A 21,152-nucleotide genomic window follows, 5' to 3' on the forward strand; every position below is an offset into this window, starting at 1 on the left:
CCAATTCTTATCGCTGCTCAGCATCGCCGCTATGATGCTGTGCAGCGACAGGTCCACCACCTCTGTTGCCGCTCTGAGGGCAGCTCTTTCCACGGCCCAGCGATTGCACTCTTCCAGAGTGTGCTGGGCCGTGTCGTCCACCGCGCCACATTCGTGGCACTGGGGCCGCGGCTCCCTCTTAATTCTAAACAGGTAGTGTCCGAAGCAGCCGTGTCAGCCGTATCGCGAGGATAGCCCCTATGGTTCGGGCTCCATAGCGGCCATCCTCCAAGGCATCCCTCCATCGCGCTCGTAGGCGCTCCGCGGCTGTCTGCGCCATCCTTTCGGCCTCCTCCGCGTCTGGGGGCTCGTCACGCCTCCTGGCCTCCGCCCTCAGCTCGTGCCTCTCAGCCAACACCTCCGCGTCCAGCTCCCACGGCGGCGTGCCGGCAAGGAGGCACGCCGCTGCGTGAGAGGTGGTGCGGTAGGCCCTCACCATCCTCTGGGCTACCACCCTCTGCGGCCGGCGGAGCAGCGCCTTCGTGGCCTCCGTGAGTCGTCCGGCCCAGATTGGGGCTCCGTAGAGCGCCATACTCCGGACGACCCCCGCATACAGCCGTCTGCATGGGGTATTCGGCCCCCCTAGGTTGGGTAGTAGGCGGCCCAGAGCCGAGGCAGCACCCACGAGACGAGGAGCCATTCTCGTGAAGTGCTCCTTAAAGGACCATCTTCTGTCCAGGACAAGTCCCAAGTAATTGATGTGGGGCTTGACCTGGACATCTTCGCCCCCCACCCTCACTGCAGTGCCCACCGGCAGCTACCCCCATGCCCTCGTTCGCCCGAAAACAACGGCCTCGGTCTTGGGCAGTGCGACCCGAAGCCCCAGGAGTCCTATGCGGTGCACCGTGAACTCGGTCGCCACCGCTGCCCTCCTGAGCACCTCTTCCAGCTCCTTTCCCCGCACGGCCACCAGTGTATCGTCCGCATAACACACGGTGACCGTGCGTGGAAGTTGCACCCCCCGGATCACCCAGTCGTAACCGAGGTTCCACAGGAGGGGGGGGGGGGGGCAGGACAGACCCCTCGGCCGTGGGAACCTACCAACTCAGTCCATAACATTCAAAATAATAGCCTGATGTGACATTTCAATCCGTACCACATTAGTCTCTACTTGTGGCCGTGCGAACCTACCCACTCAGTCTTGAACATTAAAAATATTCACCCGATGTGACATTCCACCACGTGTGAACCTACCCACTCGGTCTAGAACATTATGGGATCCATAAACCAGAAAGTGGGTCAAATTTAACTTGCAAGATTTGACCCGTGCAAACATACATAGTTATATAGATACATTGCAAGTTAATAAAAAAAAACTTGTAAAATAAGTTTTTTAAGCATTCAGTAATATCAATAAAACATATGATCAAAATATTGACCTAAGGTGTAGGTCCAATACTGTAACCTGTGCTATAGTTTTTGTACCACGTGTTTACGAAGCGTTACACTATCAACCTTCATACTATTTCTGGCACATAACATTCTAAATTCCCCTTTCTTAGTTTTAATTTTGAGTTTAACACAAAATTTTGATCAGTAAATATCAACATTTTTAAATGACTGCAAGATTTCAAAGGAGGAGGTTCTCAATTCGGTTGTTTTTTTTTATATTTGTTACTCCATAACTCCATTTCTGGACCGATTTTGAAAATTCTTTTTTTGATTGTAAGTATATACATAGAGATTGGTCCAGTTTTTGTCAAAAAGCAGTTCTGATGATGGGATCCATGAGGAATCGAGGGAACTCCTCAAATGTTAAAGGCATACATATAGTGATTTTAGTATTTTCATCAACAAATCAAGCACTTACATTTAAAAAAGTGACATTTGATGAAGTGGAACTACTGATGATGATCAAAACGGAACTCTTCAATGACGCATATCGTTATGTTTGTTAAGCAAGTTAGGTTTTCAAGAAACATTTTTGTCAAGTTCGAGTTCTGATGATGGGATCCATAAGGAATCGAGGGAACTCCTCAGATGTGAAAGGCATACATATAGTGATTTTTCTATTTTTATAAACAAATCCAGCACTTCCATTTTAAAAAGTGACATTTGATGAAGTGGAACTTCTGATGATGATCAGAACGGAACTCTTCAATGACGCATAGTTCACGTTTGGCGATTTGTCCTCTTCGTTATGTTTGTTAAGCAAGTTAGGTTTTCAAGAAACATTTTTGTCAAGCTCCAGTTCTTATGATGGGACCCATGAGGAATCGAGGGAACTCCTCAAATGTGAAAGGCATACATATAGTGATTTTTGTATTTTTATAAACAAATCCAGCACTTCCATTTTAAAAAGTGACATTTGATGAAGTGGAACTTCTAATGATGATCAGAATGGAACTCTTTAATGACGCATAGTTTACGTTTGGCGATTTGTCCTCTTTTTTATGTTTGTTAAGCAACTTAAGTTTTTAAGACATATTTTTGTCAAGCTCGAGTTCTGATGATGAGACCCACGAGGAACCGAAGGAACGCCTCAAAAGGCATACATATAGTGATTTTTGTATTTTCATCAACAAACCCAGCATTTACATTTAAAAAAGTAACATTTGATGAAGTGGAAACTGCTGATAATGATCAGAATGGAACTCTTCAATGACACATAGTTCACGTTTGGCGATTTGTTCTCTTCCTTATGGACCCAGACCTAAACTTGGACCCGGACTCAGACCCGGACCCGGGTCTGAACATGGACCCAAACTCGGACCCGGACTTGGACCAGGACTATCCCCAGGAGGAATATCCCCTGAAAGGGTATAAGCGCTAAATCTGGATTCAGCTATTATTTTCTATAACAAGATGTATTTTTTCCGCAAAGGTATCTAGGACTCTTGTGTAGAATTTAATAAGCTTTAATGTTGCCTTACACCATATTTTCATAGAGAACGTATATTTAGAGTAAAACGCAAATTTCTCCAGGATGGTACACATTTTCCAAGATGGCTGCGACTCCTCGAGGTCCCCAAATGTCAAATAGTGTGGACATGAAAAAGAGACCTTTAATTAACATACATACCAAAGTTCATATCTTTGGAAGGATTTCGAGGTTAGACTTAATCCGATTGTACTATAACTGGGAAATCAAGCATGAGTGAAATAAATAATCATCTTTCATGTAGTTGACAGTGATCAGGAGGATTTACTAGGACGACAATATTAATTAAAATTCAATTGGATAATACTATCATGTTAAACGGATAACGTATTAACACATAATATTTTACCATTGAATTATTGTTACAATTTTGTTCTAATTAACATAATATATAGGCCTTTAAAATTGACCCGCATACGAGAACAACATGAAAAAACACGCAAGATGGATACGGTATAACATTCCTAGGCTATTATCAAGTTTCTAACAATATAAGTTACCTACATATGTAAGTATTTAAGTTTCAAATGTGATCGAAGTTCAGGCCTTAATTCACGAAGAACTAGGTGACAATATCAACAACACATATTTTATGAATCGTCGAGTTGCTTCTATTTTGCGTAGGTACTGACACAATTTATTGACGCTGAGTTGTTGTCAATACTCGTATTTTCGAAAATTCACCAGTTGCCATATTACTTTTTTAATGATTATTTTTCTACACATATGAAGCTATACTTTACATAACAAGTACTTATCGACAAAAAATATTTTTTTTACGAATGAGAAACAACTGAAGGCATTTTTGGGATAGAAGATTTGGTCGGGGTTGGTGTCGGGGTGTCATGGAGCGACATTTGTCAGCAGACGGAGGACCGGGGGCCGCGGGTCAGGCGTGTCGACGACGTCTTCGGTTGCGTCAGCGCGGCGGGCGGCGCGGCCGCGAGGCGCGAGGGGCGCGCGAGCTGGCGCGGCGGCACTGCGCGGCGCCCGGCGAGGACTCGCGCGCTAACGACCGCCGCGCGCACGCGCCGATCCACGTCCCGCGGCCGCGACACTCGTCTCTTCTGCAGAGCGATGTGCTTCAAAGTCAGCTACATACAGACGGACGCCTGTCTCGTCCGGTGATGCTGCACTCGGATCTTACAAACCTACTCATTCCCTTCACCACGATAACGATTGTCTTTCGTGCAGATGGAGACCATTATGACGACCACTAAGCACGAATATCACTTCGGTAAGTTTAATTTGTCAATTATAAACATTATGAACTTTTAATTCTGCAGTGGCTCTCTACTTACAGAAAAATAAACTTCCGCATTGTTGTCCCACCAGTCTCCCTAAACATTCATAGCAATACAGAAAATATTAAAAACGATTTTTGGAATAACTTGTTACGAAAAATAAATATACAAACAACATTAAGAAAAATAAATATAAATCACAGAAGAAGCGACACTCTTTGGAGGAATAGCGAGTCATTGGAGCGTAGCGAATTCGTAGCACCCCTGCCCGTGCTACGATAGTTCTACGGTTAGTTTATTCGTTAGGAGATAGCAGGCATTTTTTTTCATGAACTCTGTTTTTACACCCCAGATACTAAATTGACAGTTCGTCCAATCTACTACTCCATCCATCTGTTTTAATAAAGTGCCCATTCGAGAGCCAATTATTTTAGTATCTAGACGAGGACATAAAAATCAGATAGTTCATAGTTTTCCTTATCTACCACTAAAATTACAGTAAGCAAATATCTAAACGTCCCTACATATCAGCATTTCAACAAACAATGTTACAAATGCAATAGTTTTATGTAAATTTGACTAAAGATTACACGTATAATTTGGTAACATGATGTAGGTATTCACTATCAATACACATACCAATTATGTAAAAATTAAGAACAATTATCTTTTTGTCAAATAACATTAGGTACGTAAGACGAATCTCCGATAAGAAAATAAGCGTAGGTATTTACGTACCAGCGGCAAGGTTTTATAGATTAGCTATATACTTAATACTTATTATGATATGGGGTTATATTTAGCTATTTGGTACATGATATTCGTACCTACTTATGGTTTTATTAATACATTTTTCTTAGGTAGGCACGATTATGATTTTACTCTGGTGTAAATCTGGTGGACTAAATATTAACTTGAAAAAGACCAAAATTATGACTATAAATACGTTTTTGATGTAAGTATTTTCGAAACCCATGATATATAATATAATCATTTACAAGAAATGCCTTAAATACGCACGCACTAGACAATATTAAATTATTTTAAAACGGGTCACTCACGTATTATACTTACTTAATAATACGTGAGTGACCCGTTTTAAAATAATTTAATATTGTTGAGTCTCTCGGGAGTTTTATAGTTACTAGACAATGGTTTTAAAGTAAGATTTACCTTAGGATGCGTATTCTGATTGTAATAACAGGATATAAATTTGTTATGGATATGATATGTCAGCGTCAAAATTCTAGTCTAAATTCTACTTGCTAAAATGGAATGCCCTGGAATAAGAGGTCTGCCCCTTCGGCTCTTTGAAAACTATCTCGCTTGTCGTAAACAATGTGTGCGCATAGGCGATACCACCAGCCAGTTCTCTCCAATATGCTACGGTGTCCCTCTTCTTAATCTACATCAACAATTTATGCGACCTAAACATTCCAAATGCCCAAATTACAACCTTTGCTGATGACACTGCCATCTTATTTGTTGGGGACACCTGGTTGGAGGTAAAAGTCAGCTGTAGAATCTGGCCTGAAATTAGCCGCGAACTGGCTTAGTAAAAACCTGCTCACATTAAACATACCTTAAACAAAATATATTAACTTCTCTATCACTAGTTCCAATCTGCCGAAATTTCCTTTTACACTTAAAGTGCATAGATGCTCCATTGGTGATTTGCAAGGTGGTGCAACTAACCCTGCTATTTGTAACTGTGAATTGCTAGAAAATGTTGAACAAACAAAATATTTAGGAGTAATAGTTGACCGCCATCTCTCTTGGTCAAGGCATATTCGCTATCTGACAGACCGTATTCGTACTAATATTCATTTTCAAAAAAATAAGACGTGTTTCTGACCCACACTTCCTTAAATCGGTGTACATAGCATTAACACAATCGTTACTTACTTATTGCATACCGGTGTGGGGCGGTGCTGCTAAATCCCACTTGCTTCCATTAGAACGTGTACAAAGAGCGATCCTAAAAGTTATGTTCTTTAAACCAATTAGATTTTGCACTAGAACACTTTACTCCATAGCTCGGGTCCTATCAGTTCGTCAACTTTATATTGAACGAGTATGTCTAAGACAGCACAAATATGTCTTTAATCAAAGCGCACGTCGCCTAGGTGGACGTAGAAAACATAAGGTGTGTTACACACACACACACACTTTTAAGTAATTATCTTAGCAGTATAAATAGTTGTAATAGACAAATAGTAAACATATATAATACAGATGAATATACTATAGTTAATAATGTCATATTTCTATCATCCATGCTAAATTTTAAAATTGTATAAGTAACAGCGATCTGACCATCTGTATCTGTTTTTAACTTGTGTTCACAACCAACCTTTGCTGCATTGCTAGAACTGGCGGTGGTTTATTCTCTGATTCCTATAAGACAGGTTTACCTAGTTTAGGGCTCAGGACACTATTCCTAGGCTGTCTAACAATAGAATAGAATACTCCTAAAAATGTAATTCTACTTTGTAATAAGCTGCATTTTTGATACACAAATAAATCATTTTTCATTTTCATTTTCAAAAGTGACGTTCATGGTTAAAGAAATGACACTTGATTAGAAGTGGAAAAAGGATGATTGCAAAAACTGATACAGGGATTGAGACTTATAATCTATACCTATATATATAAACGTAAAAGTCCTGACTAACTGACTGACTGACTGACTCACTTAAATCAACGCCCAGCCCAAACCGTTGGACCTAGAGAGCTGAATTTTTCACAATAGATAGCTTTTATGACGTTAGTATCGACTAAGAAGGGGTTTTTAAAAATTCATCCCCTAAGGTGCTGAAAAAGGGGTTGAAAGTTTGTATGGAGATCATAATTTTTTTTGAGTGCGGGACTTGAAACTTTGTATAAAGGCATATTATTAAAATACTAGAAAAGTAATTTCAGCGTTTTTGAAAATTCATCTCTTAAGGTAGTGAAAAAGGGGTAGAAAGTTTGTATGGTGGTCAAACATTTTTTTTAAGCGCGACTTTAATCTTTGCATAAAGGCATTTTATTAGAATACAAGAAAAGTGATTTCAGCGTGTTTAAAAATTCATCCCCTAAAGTGGTTAAAAAGGGGTTGAAATTTTCTCGTGGTCCTAATTTTATTTTAAGCTAGGTACTTAAAACTTCATATAAATATATATAATTAAAAGAGAAAAAACTTATTTCAGCATTATTGAAAATTCATCCCCCAAGGTGGTAAAAATGGGGTTGAAAGTTTGTATGGAGATCAAATATTTTTTTGAGTGCGGGAATTGAATCTTAGTATAAATACAATAAAGTAATTTAAGCGTTTTTAAATATTCATCCCCTAAAAGGGTTAAAAAGGGGTTCAAAGTGAATCTATTACAAATGCTTTGAAACTTCTTAGAAAGGCATTGTATAAGATTCCAAAAAAGTTATTTCAACGTTCTTAAAAATTCAACCCCTAAAGGGGTTAAAAAGGGGATGTAAGTATATGTGGTACAAATTTTCTTTTAAGCTAGGAACTTGAAACTTGGTAAAAAGGGCATTATATTAAAATAGACGAAAATTGATTACTTACACTGTGTTTGAAAAGTTTGTATTAATAGTTTCGGGAGCGATTTTTTTTTAAATAGTGGACTTGTAAATCTTCTAAGAGGGTCGAGAGGGATTATATCGGGAACAATTATTTTCAGTTAGGGTCTTGAAACTTCGTAGTTTGTGAAAGACAAATTTCATGCGTTGTATAATTATTAACAAATGATTAACCGTCCCTACTGATATCTTTTGCTGCATAATGTTCTATATTATGCTCATGTAGAATATATAACCACCAAAATACAAAACAGCTAGTTTATAATATAAAGTAATAATTTTTTTTTTATGTGAAAAGTTTTTATTGAAATACAATTTAATATTAAATAAATAACTACCTAAACATAGAGTATAAAAATAAAACTAACCTAAAACATAAAACCCAATCATAAAAAAATGCCCCGTCCAACAGGTCGGCCTGCGGCATGGACCCCATTACGCCGGCGGCGTTACCTCTCTATACCGCTAGGGCGATACGCTGAGAGAGGTACGCACCGGCCCTACGCTCCCCTGTGGAATCGACCAGCCGTGCCGACAAAGCTCTCATAAATGTCTTCATGTCGGATGACCAAGGACCCAGAGTCTCTATTGCGAGCGCCGCAAACTCATAGTCGTTAACTAAGGTCGAGTATTTGCGGCGCTTGAGAATCTGGGCCTGTTCAGCCGCAGCGCCAGCCTGGATGCGGGTCGCCCCGATGTGGGACTGTGCTAGTGTGTCAACGCACGTCGCGTCCCACACCAGGGCTCTTCCTAATTTCCATGGCACCAACGTGGCTCCGTCGGGACGCTTGCCGTCGTCTCTAGCCATGCCCACTTCTAAAACTGCAGGCACAGAGACGGTGGCAAGCGCGCGACGGACCAAATCGTTGATAGTGCCATGGCGATACATGCGGCCGGCGCTTTTTGCGCAAGAGAGGCCATGACAGCCCAGCTGGTCCACACCTTTGCCGCAGGCACACGTGTGGGAAACACAAATTCTGGACCCAAGCCTTGAGGCTTGAGCCTATTGCTATCCTTAAGCTACTTGGGTCCAGAACCGTGCCTATTGCCTTGGAAGGGAGAGCCTGTAACCAGTGGCCCGACTCGGGGGCCGAGACCGCCAGAATGCGAGCGCGTTCAAAGTCGTCTGGGCTATTTTCTACAACTGAGGCATGGACTACCTCTAGACGAGGGGAGTCCCACGCCCGTTGAATGTGCTTGGCGTCTGGGATGTCCGCACTCGGGCACGACTGGCACCATGCTTCTCTGGCCTCCTTGAGGCTCGCTACCTGATCATCGAGTATCTGTGGAAGGTTTAGAATGACACCGATGAGAGACAGCGAGCCGTACACGGAAGACAGAAAAGCAGGTAAGGCCGAGCTGGCCGAAGTGCGAACTCCGAGCCCCCCAAACCTAATTGGGAGAACCGCCTGGGTCCATGATCTAGAATCAAACTGTATATTTAAAATTTTCGATAGCGTTGTCTGAAGAGAGGAGTCAATGGATGAAAGAATTGAGGGAAATTTACAAACTGGGCAGCTACGTAGCACATACATGAATTTTGGGGTAAATAGACAGAAATGGATGATGAAGAGAGCCATATGCGGGTTTATTTTGAAAAGTAACTCTGATGTAGTGTGAAATAAATTTAGCTTACAGTTAATAACGGGTGCAATAGCTTCGCCAAAGATTGGTGAGCCTAAAAGTAATTGTAAATAAAAATATAATTGTAATAAAATAATTTTATATGAAAATAGGGGTCAATGTTAAAAAATGCCGCCGATCAGCATAGATATGTATGGATTTTTTATTTTTCCCTTCTATATCACTCGTTCATCGGCAACACCTAGTACTTACTTACTTGTTTATATTCTGGAGAAGTTTATACACTAACGTGTAACAAGCCATACGATAAATGTTCAATATTTTCCATTTTGCTACCAATTTACTTCAATAATTTCCAATGAAAAAATAATCTCTAAAAACCGACATAATTTATTATGATAGAGTTAGACCAAGATAAGCCTGCAACGATTTTGATAGCACACGCAGTGGAGGTGTTATTTATACGTCATAATTTCATAGAAGTTTGACTTTTATGCGTGTGCTATCAAAATCGTTGCAAACTTGTCCTGGTCTGACGCTATTACAATATTATGACATTTGAAATCTACTCTATATATAAAAATCGATCCCTGTTTCACTTGATCACGGCATCACGCGTGGTGGGGTGGACCAATTTCGCTAATTCTTTTTTTTGTTTGTTATTGTCAAAAGAAGGCTCTTATGAAAGAAGAAATTAAGACTGCAAAAAAAAATAGATAGATACAGGTGAAACGAAGTTCGCCGGGTCATCTAGTTGGTTATAAAATTTACGAAAGTATTGAAGATTCTGGAAACATAATAGAAAATTACACTAAAGCATTTGATAGCATCACCCATTATGCAATAGTTACTACACTTCAAAATCAAAACGTCCACCCTACCTATATCAGTTTAATTCAAAATATACACAGGAATAGTACAGGAGTACTCCGGCCCATCGTTCCCTATAAAGCGTGGTGTCAAACAGGGTGATCCGCTGTCTCCAAAACTATTCACTAGCACCCTTGAAGAAGTTTTCAAGAGCATGGTGGTTTCCTGGGAGGCAAGGGGAATAGTCGTCGGCGACAAGAGGGTATCAAACCTTCGTTTTGCCGACGACATTCTTCTCTTTGCCTCTTCTGCAGCAGAATACCTCTGTTACAGCAAATGCTCAAAGACCTGAGCAACGCAAGCCTTCAGGTTAATGAATCGTGCAAGGACCCAAGTGATGACCAAGAGCAGGAAACGTGGGGTCGAGGTAGACAGGCAGACTATACATTATATATACATATACATTATGTTGATGAGTATATTTACTTGGGCCAGTTAGTATCTTTCAGTGACAGGCAGACAGGAGAAAGAGGTCGAACGCCGGGTTGATAATGCCTGGAAGAGCTACTGGTCCATGAAAGAGCTAATGAAGGGAAACTGTAACTGAACCGAAAACTCGTCGACATGTATATATACTGCCTGTCCTAACGTACGGTGGTCAAACTTGGTCACTCACAGAAAATCAGAAGTCCAAACTGAAGGTCTGCCAACACGCAATGGAGTGCAGCATTTTAGGTGTTAAAAGGACCGACCGTGTTCGGAACACTACGCTGCGTTCCAAAACCCGCATTGCTGATGTTAGCAAAAAAACCGCTAGGCTCAAATGGGACTGGGCTTGTCACGTCCATCGCATGCATCCGGGTAGGGTTACATAGCCACCAAGTGGATGCCGGTAAAGAAGCGTGGGCGGGGTAGGCCCAGGAGAAGATGGAAGACGACTTTGACACCTTCCTTTACAACTGGCCGGAGGAAGCACAAAATCGAGAGTTATGGAGAACCAGGGGAGAGGCCTTTGCCCAGCAGTGGGGCACTCAAATCGGTTAAGAAAAAAATAGGAAATTATAAAATATTTAAGAATGCCCTAATTAAGAATGCATTTATTAAAATCTACACGAGATTTTAATAAATGCGTGTTAACTTTTTTAAGTGCCAAAATGTGCAAAAATGTTACACTTTTGTTTTATGTGATTAGTTAAAATACCTACAAACACCAAAGTGGCTTCCTAAATCAAGTAAGTACCTAACTACGACCGACTTTGTTTTTTACCGTTTCGCGGCTTAACTACCAAACACACATTGAACAAAGAACGTGAAATGTGTCATGTAGAAATGCTGCTAAAATTAAATACTTATGTTCATTTTAAAAATTAGTCGGATATTTCATATCTAGGTTTGCCTTTGCCAACGAGTTGAAAACAGTATTTTTATTTAAAATTATTTAGCTCTTGCTTAAAAGTTACACTTCGGTTGAACTGAAAGAGCAGTGAGCACGAAAACACAATTCATTGTTTGCATCGAAGTCTAGGTTTATTGCGAGTAGGTTTTAACGGGCGTGCGACTTTAGTGCCTGCGCGGGAGTGCGCTGGCCGGAGGGCCGCAAGCGCCTTGCCCGCGCGCGACGACCTCTGCGCTGCGCTCGAGCTGCAAGGTCGAAGTTTGCTCGTCGTCGCTGCCTGCCCTTACTTACTTCTACTTTACTGGTTCTTATCGCTCTACACTCGCATACTATTTTTATATCCTGTGCACTAGTTCGAGTTCACGACATCTACCTCGCTTTTCTAATAGTGTGGAATCGAATATTTGCCCTACAGTTTTCCTTCACCTTAACAAAGTCGAGAATACTAAAGTCGGTAAATGCGGCTTCATCTAGAGTCGATACGAAACAAGCGTGGTAGCATTTTATCATCCGGCGATTAGATAAAGCGAAATCGCTCAAACTCAGTGAACGGCAGTAGGCTCGCGCGCGCCCTGCTCGCATCGCGCGCCTCGTGTGAGCAGACAGTCGCGTCGGGTGCAACCGCCACAGGTGCCGCTGAAAGAGAGACATACCTGTCATTATAATTCATGCCTCCCAGACTATGGACAAACACTGTGTGATTGATATGCTGGGCCGAGGTGGTAGAGCGGCGGTAGTAGCAGCGGAGACGACCGCGCGCCGGGCACAAGCTTCCTTGTTATTGTTAGCGAATGTTGACCGCGCGAGTGCCGCTGACCCGGTTTCTGCCGCACCACCATGCGCAAACGCTAACTACACTTCCGGTCTACATCAAAAATTGCCTAGAAAATGCACTAACAAGTTATTGATACTGTAATAGGTACCTACTTTGCAACATGAACAGAACCTTACAATGTGATTAGGTTCCTACCCAATACCTACTACAGACGAGAGAAAGGAATACAGTTGTCCATTATACACATAAAATAGTAGAAATGAAATAAAATGGAACTAAACAATTCCATACTAAATTGTTGCCATGCGTCAAAATGTGACAGTTACGTAGGAAGTGGCGCCCTCATTTATTTTGTACAATTTCTTGTCGGACTAAGGCAATACTTAGTGCACCTAACAGTTTTCGCATGGCGCATTTATATAACAATTGTACTAAACTTGAAAAAAATATGCACGCAGCTTAGCAGTGGTCAACACCTGGTAAGTAGTCACTTTTTATTGTTCGTAATACGAGCAACGCTGAAAAATGCTGGCAATAAATGGAACTGGAAGTAGCTGATCGAGCGCGCTCCGCGTCGTGGGGTTTGCGCTGCGCCCGCTTCCGGTTACTACCGATAACAAAATAAATTAATAGCCTTTAAAAAAAAACTTACTCGTTTGTTTTTTCGTTGTGCTTAGCATGGTAGCTCTATCCGCAAAATTTACACTATCCCCTTAGGAACCACAATCAGACAACTACATAATACGAGTAAAATAAATCCTGTGTTTCTTTTGTGAATTAATGTTGCTTTTGGATTTCATAATTGTACACCTTATAACAAATACTCTTCATATTTACATAAAATTTGTCCGAATCACAATTTATACCTATTTGTTTAAGCTAAACCTGTCATGAATCGACTGTAGGCACACCGAACATCTCTTTAGGTTTTTACCGACATTGACAGGAATATAATACAAATAAATATTTCACCTATAGCAATCATTTCGATGCTGTGATATGGTTTCAATACTCTTTTTTTACATATATGTAGTTAGGTTGAGACATAAGTGGTTTATTTATTAAATACCTAGTTGTTTAGAGCGCGCGGACTGGCGTGGGGCGGGAGCCGACGCTGCGGCGGCGATAAGCGGCGCTCACGCTGACCCCGGAGATCACCCGCCTAACACCCGCGACCGCGCCCGCGCCCGCGCCCGTGCGTCTCTCCTCTACCCCCTCTCGCTCATCCACATTAAATTAAATTAATGTTTCTTACTAGCCTACGATTTAATGAATGATTTTATTCTTATCTAAGTAAGGTTCAATATTTTTATACTTAGTTAACAAAATGATCGCGGTCATAAACGAGTCTATCTTATTAATATTTACGTATAGTTAAAGTGTAAAGCATCACGCACGGGAGGAGCATGCATGCCCGGCAGCGCTGCCGAAGAACGTGCCAGCGGCTGCGTACGGCGCGGTTTCTACATCGACGGCGTGTAAGAACGTGACGTCGATCTCGGTTATCGATCGGACGCTGGAATTGCGACACGCGCGCTGCTACTGCACGTTCTGTTTTGCGCTTATGCATTTCAGTACATTTTATAACAAACTTGCATCGGCAGTGAAAAGCAATACTTGTTACATAAGTAGCTATTTACATACCGGATCTTGTGTGGACGAAGATCGATTTAATCCTTGACATTAATCTTTCCTGTACGAAGCGAAGACATGAAGACCAAAGCTCAAAGGGTGTGGCCCAGTGTCTTCTAGATGTGGTGTTGCATTATGGTTCTTTTAAAAAACTATATTTTTAAATAAATAAAAGAAAACAGAGAAGAAACCATGACTTTCTACAGGGTGGCCAAAAAATATGAGCATTCCCGTTAGGAGGGAGGTTTTGGGATTATACTGAGCAACTTCTACTATGGGACCAACCACGAAATCGCGAAAAAAAATTACCCTCCCATAGAAAATGGACCAGCCAAAATGTATGAAACACTCAATTTAATATAAGAAAACAGAGAAGAAACCATGACTTTCTACAGGGTGGCCAAAAAATATGAGCATTCCCGTTAGGAGGGAGGTTTTGGGATTATACTGAGCAACTTCTACTATGGGACCAACCACGAAATCGCGAAAAAAAATTACCCTCCCATAGAAAATGGACCAGCCAAAATGTATGAAACACTCAATTTTTTTTTCGCGATTTCGGGGTTGGTCTCATAGTAAAAGTTCCTCAGTATAATCATAAAATCTCCCTGGCAACAGGAATGCTCATATTTTATGGCCACCCTGTACAACAACAGTTCGAAACATTTTGAATACTTTGGACACCTACGTGTTACCTACTCAGCAAGCTCGGGTAAATCTACAAATCGAATGTGCTGGGAAATAGAGAAAGAAAAGTCAAAGTAACCCACGTGCTTGACGTGCTGGGCAAACCGTATCAGTATCAGCACTTTCACTCTGTTTAAAATTACTGATGTCGTTGATGATATAGAATCTATTTTAATTACTTGTCCTGGAAAAGATTTATCTTAATTATTATCTTGTGTCGCCAATCTAGCTAGCACACCCAGCAGTTCGCCGAGCAATGAACGTTGCTTTGACGCCAACGCGGCTGGCGGCCGACTGTTCGCGTACACGAGACTATGCAGTCTACGTTTAATTTCTTTTTTATATTTGTAGTTTATGTATTTATTCTATTATTTCTGTATAAATTGTTTTTATATTTTCTTTTAAGTTGTTTTTGCTCAACCCGTTAATTTAAATATGTTGGCCGTTTGGGTATCCAAAGGTTGTCGGGAAAAGATCGCAAGACTGCCACTAATAATAGTCTATTAAGTTATTATATATATATTTAAACATACCTTTATTTTTTTTATTTTTTTTTACTAGCCTAATTTAGTGTCCCAATCCTGGGTAAAGGCCTCCCCTCGTTTCCTCCACTCGACCCTGTCGTTCGTAGTGTCCCGCCAATCCGGATAAAATGCGTCCAAGTCGTCCCGCCATCTCCTTTTAGGCCTGCCTGCACCCCGGCCAGCACCATCTATGGTGTTTCGTGGGTCCCACTCGGTAACCATTTTGGCCCACCTTTCAGGGTGCATGCGTCAGACATGCCCAGCCCAGTCCCACTTAAGCTTAGCGGTCTGGACACCTACATCTACAACTCGAGTTCTGGAGCGCAGTTCCGTGTTTCTGATTCTATCATGTCCATCGCTCGCTGGCAAACCTTGAGTTTGGACTTTAACGCCTTAGTTAATGACCATGTTTGATTATACATTTTGATTGATACCTTTATTAACATAAAAAAACAAAAATAACAATATAATTATTAATTTAAGGTAATTTACTTGAAAATAATTGTAGTGTATAACTAGCCTTATGAACCGATTTTGCATGTACAACCAGCCTTAAAGTTTATAGTCTATGATTGTTCATTATTTTAGTATGTGGGTATTTTTGCACTTTGTAATTTTTTCTCAGTCACCCGTTGACCACGAACGCTGTAAAGGGTTTGAAACGTCGGAATGTATTATAAATTCAATATACGCGATATAATCCGTTTTCATATGATAGTTTTATTTCATGAGTAACTATCGCGGTAACCGAAGACAATATTACTTTTAGAAATTCAATAATCAGCCAGGTATACAGGGTGGTATGGGTCAGTGAGGGCAACTACCAGATCCCGTTCTGCTACGTGAAAATGGTCTTAGAAAACCTTCCCTCAACTTCAAATGAATGAAGATTAGGGTTTACAGATTTTGGAAAAAACATAGGTGCAAGAAAAGGTCATTTTTGACAAATGCCTGCGGCGCCCTTTTTCTCCTACCTACAAGCTTTTCACTGTAGGGTAGGGCAAAGCCCAACATTCAAGTCTTACATACAGGGCGCCTGCTTTACGCTATGAGGTCCCTAAGCGGCCCTATGCGGTCTTTGCAATACTTTTTCCACGCCACGTTTCACGTCAACCACTGCGCTGCGGCTGTGTCCCTAATAGTCCTAATACAGCCTTTTACAATGTGTTTTTGATGCCAATCGATCCCATTCCTATTCACGATCAACAGCTTGTATGGGACCATAAAAAACTTCCGCCTAGGAAAGCCACAAATCGAGGAAAACTTTTCCCATACAATTTATATGAAATAAAAACTTATTTTTCACATGCTATTTTTTATGCCAATCGATTCCATTCCTATCCAGTATCAATAGTTTCATAGGGTTAAACTAATGGTAATGTACCTACTAAAAAGCCACAATTATTTTCAAAGCGAAATTTATAAACCTAGAAAATATTATGCTGAAGCGATCAACATCAAAATCAAAGTGATTTGTTAAGATTTAGTTAGTCGAAACCGTTTTCTCCCGAAATGGAAATTGTATGAAAAAAGAACCTATTGTATGTAGCTATTTTTCTACCCTCTTATTTAAACCATCCCAGACACATGTCCATCTTAAGCTATGCTCGCGAGGTCTACAGCTCACAGAGCCACTAGTTATTAATTAAGTCCAACTCACGATTGACTGCACATTTCTAATAGGTTTTGCTGTAATCTATAGGTTAAGATTTATTTTGTGTATTATTTTCAACATTTTAGACCCAGTAGTTTCGGAGATAAAGGAGGGGAATGGTCATTTTTTGCCTATTTTCTTGAATAACTTCTAAATTTTTTATCCTAAAATTATTAAAAAAATATATTTGGAATTAAAACAATGAGCTCTTTCATTTGATAAAATTCATTTGTTTACGTTACATGTCCGTCTTTGGGTCACAAACTTACATATGTGTACCAAATTTCAACTTAATTGGTGGTTAGTTTCGGAGAAAATAGGCTGTGCCAGACGGACAGACAGACAGACGCACGAGTGATCCTTTTGAGGTACGGAACCCTAAAACCATGGACTTTGTCTAAATTAATAATCACCAACAACAAAATTAAAGTTGCATTCGTGATATTTTTACTCTGCATGAGTCTTCGCCCGATAATGCGATTTCAAAGCTGAAACTAGCATCTCACCGTTTTATTAGAGTTCTAGTAGCACCCTTAATAGTTCTATAGACCTATGTGGTATTTTTTGTCCATAGGTCTGCTGATTTACGCAAAAAAAATAAAGCAAGATGCTAACTTCGCATTATGGCACTTGCATCTCAGCCGTTATCAACACCACGCTTATTTTAGCGCTAGATTTACGAATTACACCCCCTTTTCACCACATGAATTTTACCTGCCGAATAGCTTGTGGTAGGCCTGGTCTCCCATCAGCAGCGTCTCCAGCAGAAACTTGTTCAGCAAAGTCTTGCAGGCGCCATGGGACGCGTGGGAAGTCACCTCCAGGTGTTCCAGGTCTTGGAAAACTCAAATTAATTACAGCGAATAGTACCTACTGCACGTTAAACGCGTGGTAGCTCTGATCAAGCGCCTGCTTCATCTGGCAGCCCTCCAGGTGTTCCAGATCTTGAATAACTTAACCTGCCTACAGCATACTCTACCGACTTCAGATTAAGGGAGTTTTACCCCTTATCCGATGCATCCAGCAGCAATCCAGGTGTTCCAGGTCTTGAACTTTCCCCATCAAACACTAGCAGCGGCACTTTGAGCGTGTGTTACCCCTGACCCTTTGCACCCAGCAGCACTCCAGGTGTTCCAAGTCTCGAGCTTTCTCCATCATACACTACCAGCGGCACGTTGAGCGAGTGTTACCCTTTGCACCCAGAAGCACATTCCAGGTCTTGAGCTGTATCCATCGTACACTACCAGCGGCACGTTGAGTCAGTGTTACCCCTGACCCTTTGCACCCAGCAGCACTCCAGGTGTTCCAGGTCTTGAGCTATATCCATCATACACTACCAGCGACACGTTGAGCGAGTGTTACCCCTGACTCGTTACAACCAGCAGCACTCCAGGTATTCTAGGTCTTGAGCTCCCTCCACCATATACTACCCGGCACGCTAAGAGAGAGTTAGAAGAGTGGAGAAGAGAAGTGAAGAGAAGAGAATTACTTGGGAAATAAAAACTATTCCACACCCTTCCCAACAATTAAGACTATCTCTATATCAAATTTCATCTAAATCGGTTTTATTGGGTCCCATACAAATTTCCACCCTATAAAACCTATCCTATTTCCTTCCCTAGGACTAAACTATGTCCATACTAAGATAGGATATAGTGTAGGGACGCCCGGTCGGAAGCAGGCGGGCTGTCGATCACGTGTCGCGTTCATTCAGCCCAGTTCCCTGAAGTTGGAGCTGCAGGTTACTGTCCCGGCGGCATTCCCACACTATTCTCCTCAAATCTTCTTGTTTTCCTGCAGAACAGAAGGACATCTTTAAGTTCGACGTCCTTTAGTTCGTTCTCTTTCAGTGTGTCTCTACCGAATGTATTATATCGCGGTGCCGCATACAAAATACACTCTGCTAGTAAGTGAAAGCTAGTCTCCTCCTACCACAATGTGAACAGGAGGCGTCTCTACTAATTTCCATCTTAAGGTGTCTATTGAGAGTGTTATGACCTCTAATGATACCTGTCAGTACTCTTACCTAGTTTCAAAAGATACCTGGTTCTCCTGTGATCTATACCTTTAATCATCATCTTCGACTGTCTGCATCCAGCCTCTTCTTCCCATACTCTGTGCTTTTATCTCTTTTACCTTCTTTATGACTCCCTTCGTGACATCCGCTGACATGGGCAGAGCCGGTTCCGGACCGATATATCCCGTCTCCGCCCCTATCCTCGCCAGCTCGTCCGCTTTCTCATTTCCCGTTACTCCCTGGTGTCCTGGTACCCATGCCACCGTAACGCTTCTTTGCTTATCGAGTTAAGCTCCTCTCGACATTCTCTCACCAGAGAGGAGGTAACCGATATTTTCTTTAGTGCCTTCAGTGCTGCTTGGCTATCTGTGCAACAGAGCGGCTAACAGCGCCCTCTTGCTGCACACTCTCTTTTACTATACGTGCGCAGTGCGCTATAGGACACCTCTACTTGGAACACGCTACCATATCTACCTGGTGGTTTTGATACTTTCTCTTCCAGTTTAGGGATCACTATGCCCGCTCCTGCTAGTTTCGTCGAGCTTCTTCTTGAGCCATAGTCGTCGGGTGTCTGACTTCCACCTTCCAGTTGTCTCTCTCTCCTATATGTACTCTATATTTCTTATTATATATCTCCTGCCTCTTTATAAGGTCGTTATTGGCCATCAACATGTCCATACTTAATTTCATCTTAATCGGTTCATCGGTTATTAATTCCCCATACAAATATCCAACCCCCTTTTTCACCCCCTTAAGGGGTGAGTTCCGAAATAAAAAGCATCCTATGTCCTTCCTCGGGACTCAAACTACCTCTATACCAAATTTCAACAAAATCGGTTCAGCGGTTTAAGCGTGAAGAGGCAACAGACAGACAGACAGACACACTTTCGCATTTATAATATTAAGTATGGATAGTATGGATTTTAAAATGTTTTGGGGCGAACCTTTCGCTCTGACAAGGAGTAATAATGTAGTTATTATATGGTTTACGTTATTTCTTATCTTCGTTTAACTACCGAACCGGTTGATCAAAAAAATATGTAGTCTAAGAGATATTTCATTTCCAAATTGTATAAGAATATCGATGGAGTCGTTTATGACTTATGTGGCGTGAAATTCCTTTACTGGTATATGTACCTACTTAATCGTATTTTACAAATGCCCCATACTATGAGGATAGAACCATAAATATAGGGACTAAACATTACTTTATCGCCTTCTGAGATGTTTAATCACATGTTAAGCCATCACTTGACAATGTAGAGGAACTTTACAATTATAATAACAGGCGGCTAAATGCCCGTGGCTGTGATGTAGTGTATTTAAAATCTACCCTGTTGCCATGTTAATGAGTAACTTTCCACAAAGCGAGAAACGTGTGGCGACATCGGGGCGAGCTCCGGGGAGGGGACGGTGCAGCTGATAACGGCTGGACCGGCGACCTCCGGCCTCGCATTTAAAAATATTTATATCTGTATTTATTTAAACACGAGCAACCTCTCTCCCCCCACTGCACTACCCCGAATGTTCGGCCCTATCACCCTGCACAAGGACTCATTGTCGCACTTATCTCTTTAACGATCTACGCTGTTGTACAGTGTATATGATTATCATAGATCAGTATTCAATATTTTACGAGTTTTCCGTGAAACATGTTAGGGTCAACGATTATTATATTACCTATAATAATTGTACGGTTAACTTATCTAAACACATGATTGAAAATTAGATAAATATGTAAGATAAGGTGTAACTAAAATAATACGAGTATATTTAGATAGACTCCTATTCAAACATATTCTATGATTAAGTACTTGAAACTTATATACATAAAATATTCATTTTAAAATACCTATGCCTTATATATTTTATATACACAAACACAATAATATGAGTGATGTCATTAATTTCAATGAATAAATTGGTATGGCAGAAAATAAAAATATTACATTTTTAGGAACTATTTTATTTGCCTATTTGTTAAATTCTCGTCTTGGTACAGTCTATATTTCATATTTTTGAGTCATATAAATATTAGTAGCAAAGACATATATAACTCCGAAATACAGTCTAAGGAAAAAACGTGCCTCGAAAATCAAGAAAATCTGATTTTCGATCGATGGCGCCACTACCTTTGGCCTACTCTCGGCTAGATGGCGTTGACGGTTTCGTTTGTTATTTAACAATTTTAACGCATATTAGTGAAAGAACGTGGGTCAAAATCATATAAAAATAATTAATGCAAATAAAAAAATCATTTATCCATATATAAATACATTTTGTCGTATTTTTATACATCTTCATTTTTAGTTTTAATCGTGTGTCGATAG

At 40.9% G+C, this 21,152-nt stretch overlaps 1 protein-coding gene across 1 annotated transcript in view; it reads left to right on the plus strand.

The window, feature by feature from the left end:
• The first annotated feature begins 3,752 nt into the window (after positions 1-3,752).
• LOC134754289 (transcription factor BCFI-like) overlaps positions 3,753-21,152 on the plus strand; it is an 82,111-nt gene continuing 64,711 nt past the window's right edge. The window contains exon 1 of the mRNA XM_063690520.1: positions 3,753-4,157. Coding sequence (XP_063546590.1) covers positions 4,115-4,157 — 43 coding nt within the window. The 5' untranslated portion in view covers positions 3,753-4,114. The remainder of the gene's footprint in view (positions 4,158-21,152) is intronic.

Source organism: Cydia strobilella, chromosome Z (assembly GCF_947568885.1).
Source record: "Cydia strobilella chromosome Z, ilCydStro3.1, whole genome shotgun sequence".
In the NCBI taxonomy this organism is placed as follows: Eukaryota; Metazoa; Arthropoda; class Insecta; order Lepidoptera; family Tortricidae; genus Cydia; species Cydia strobilella.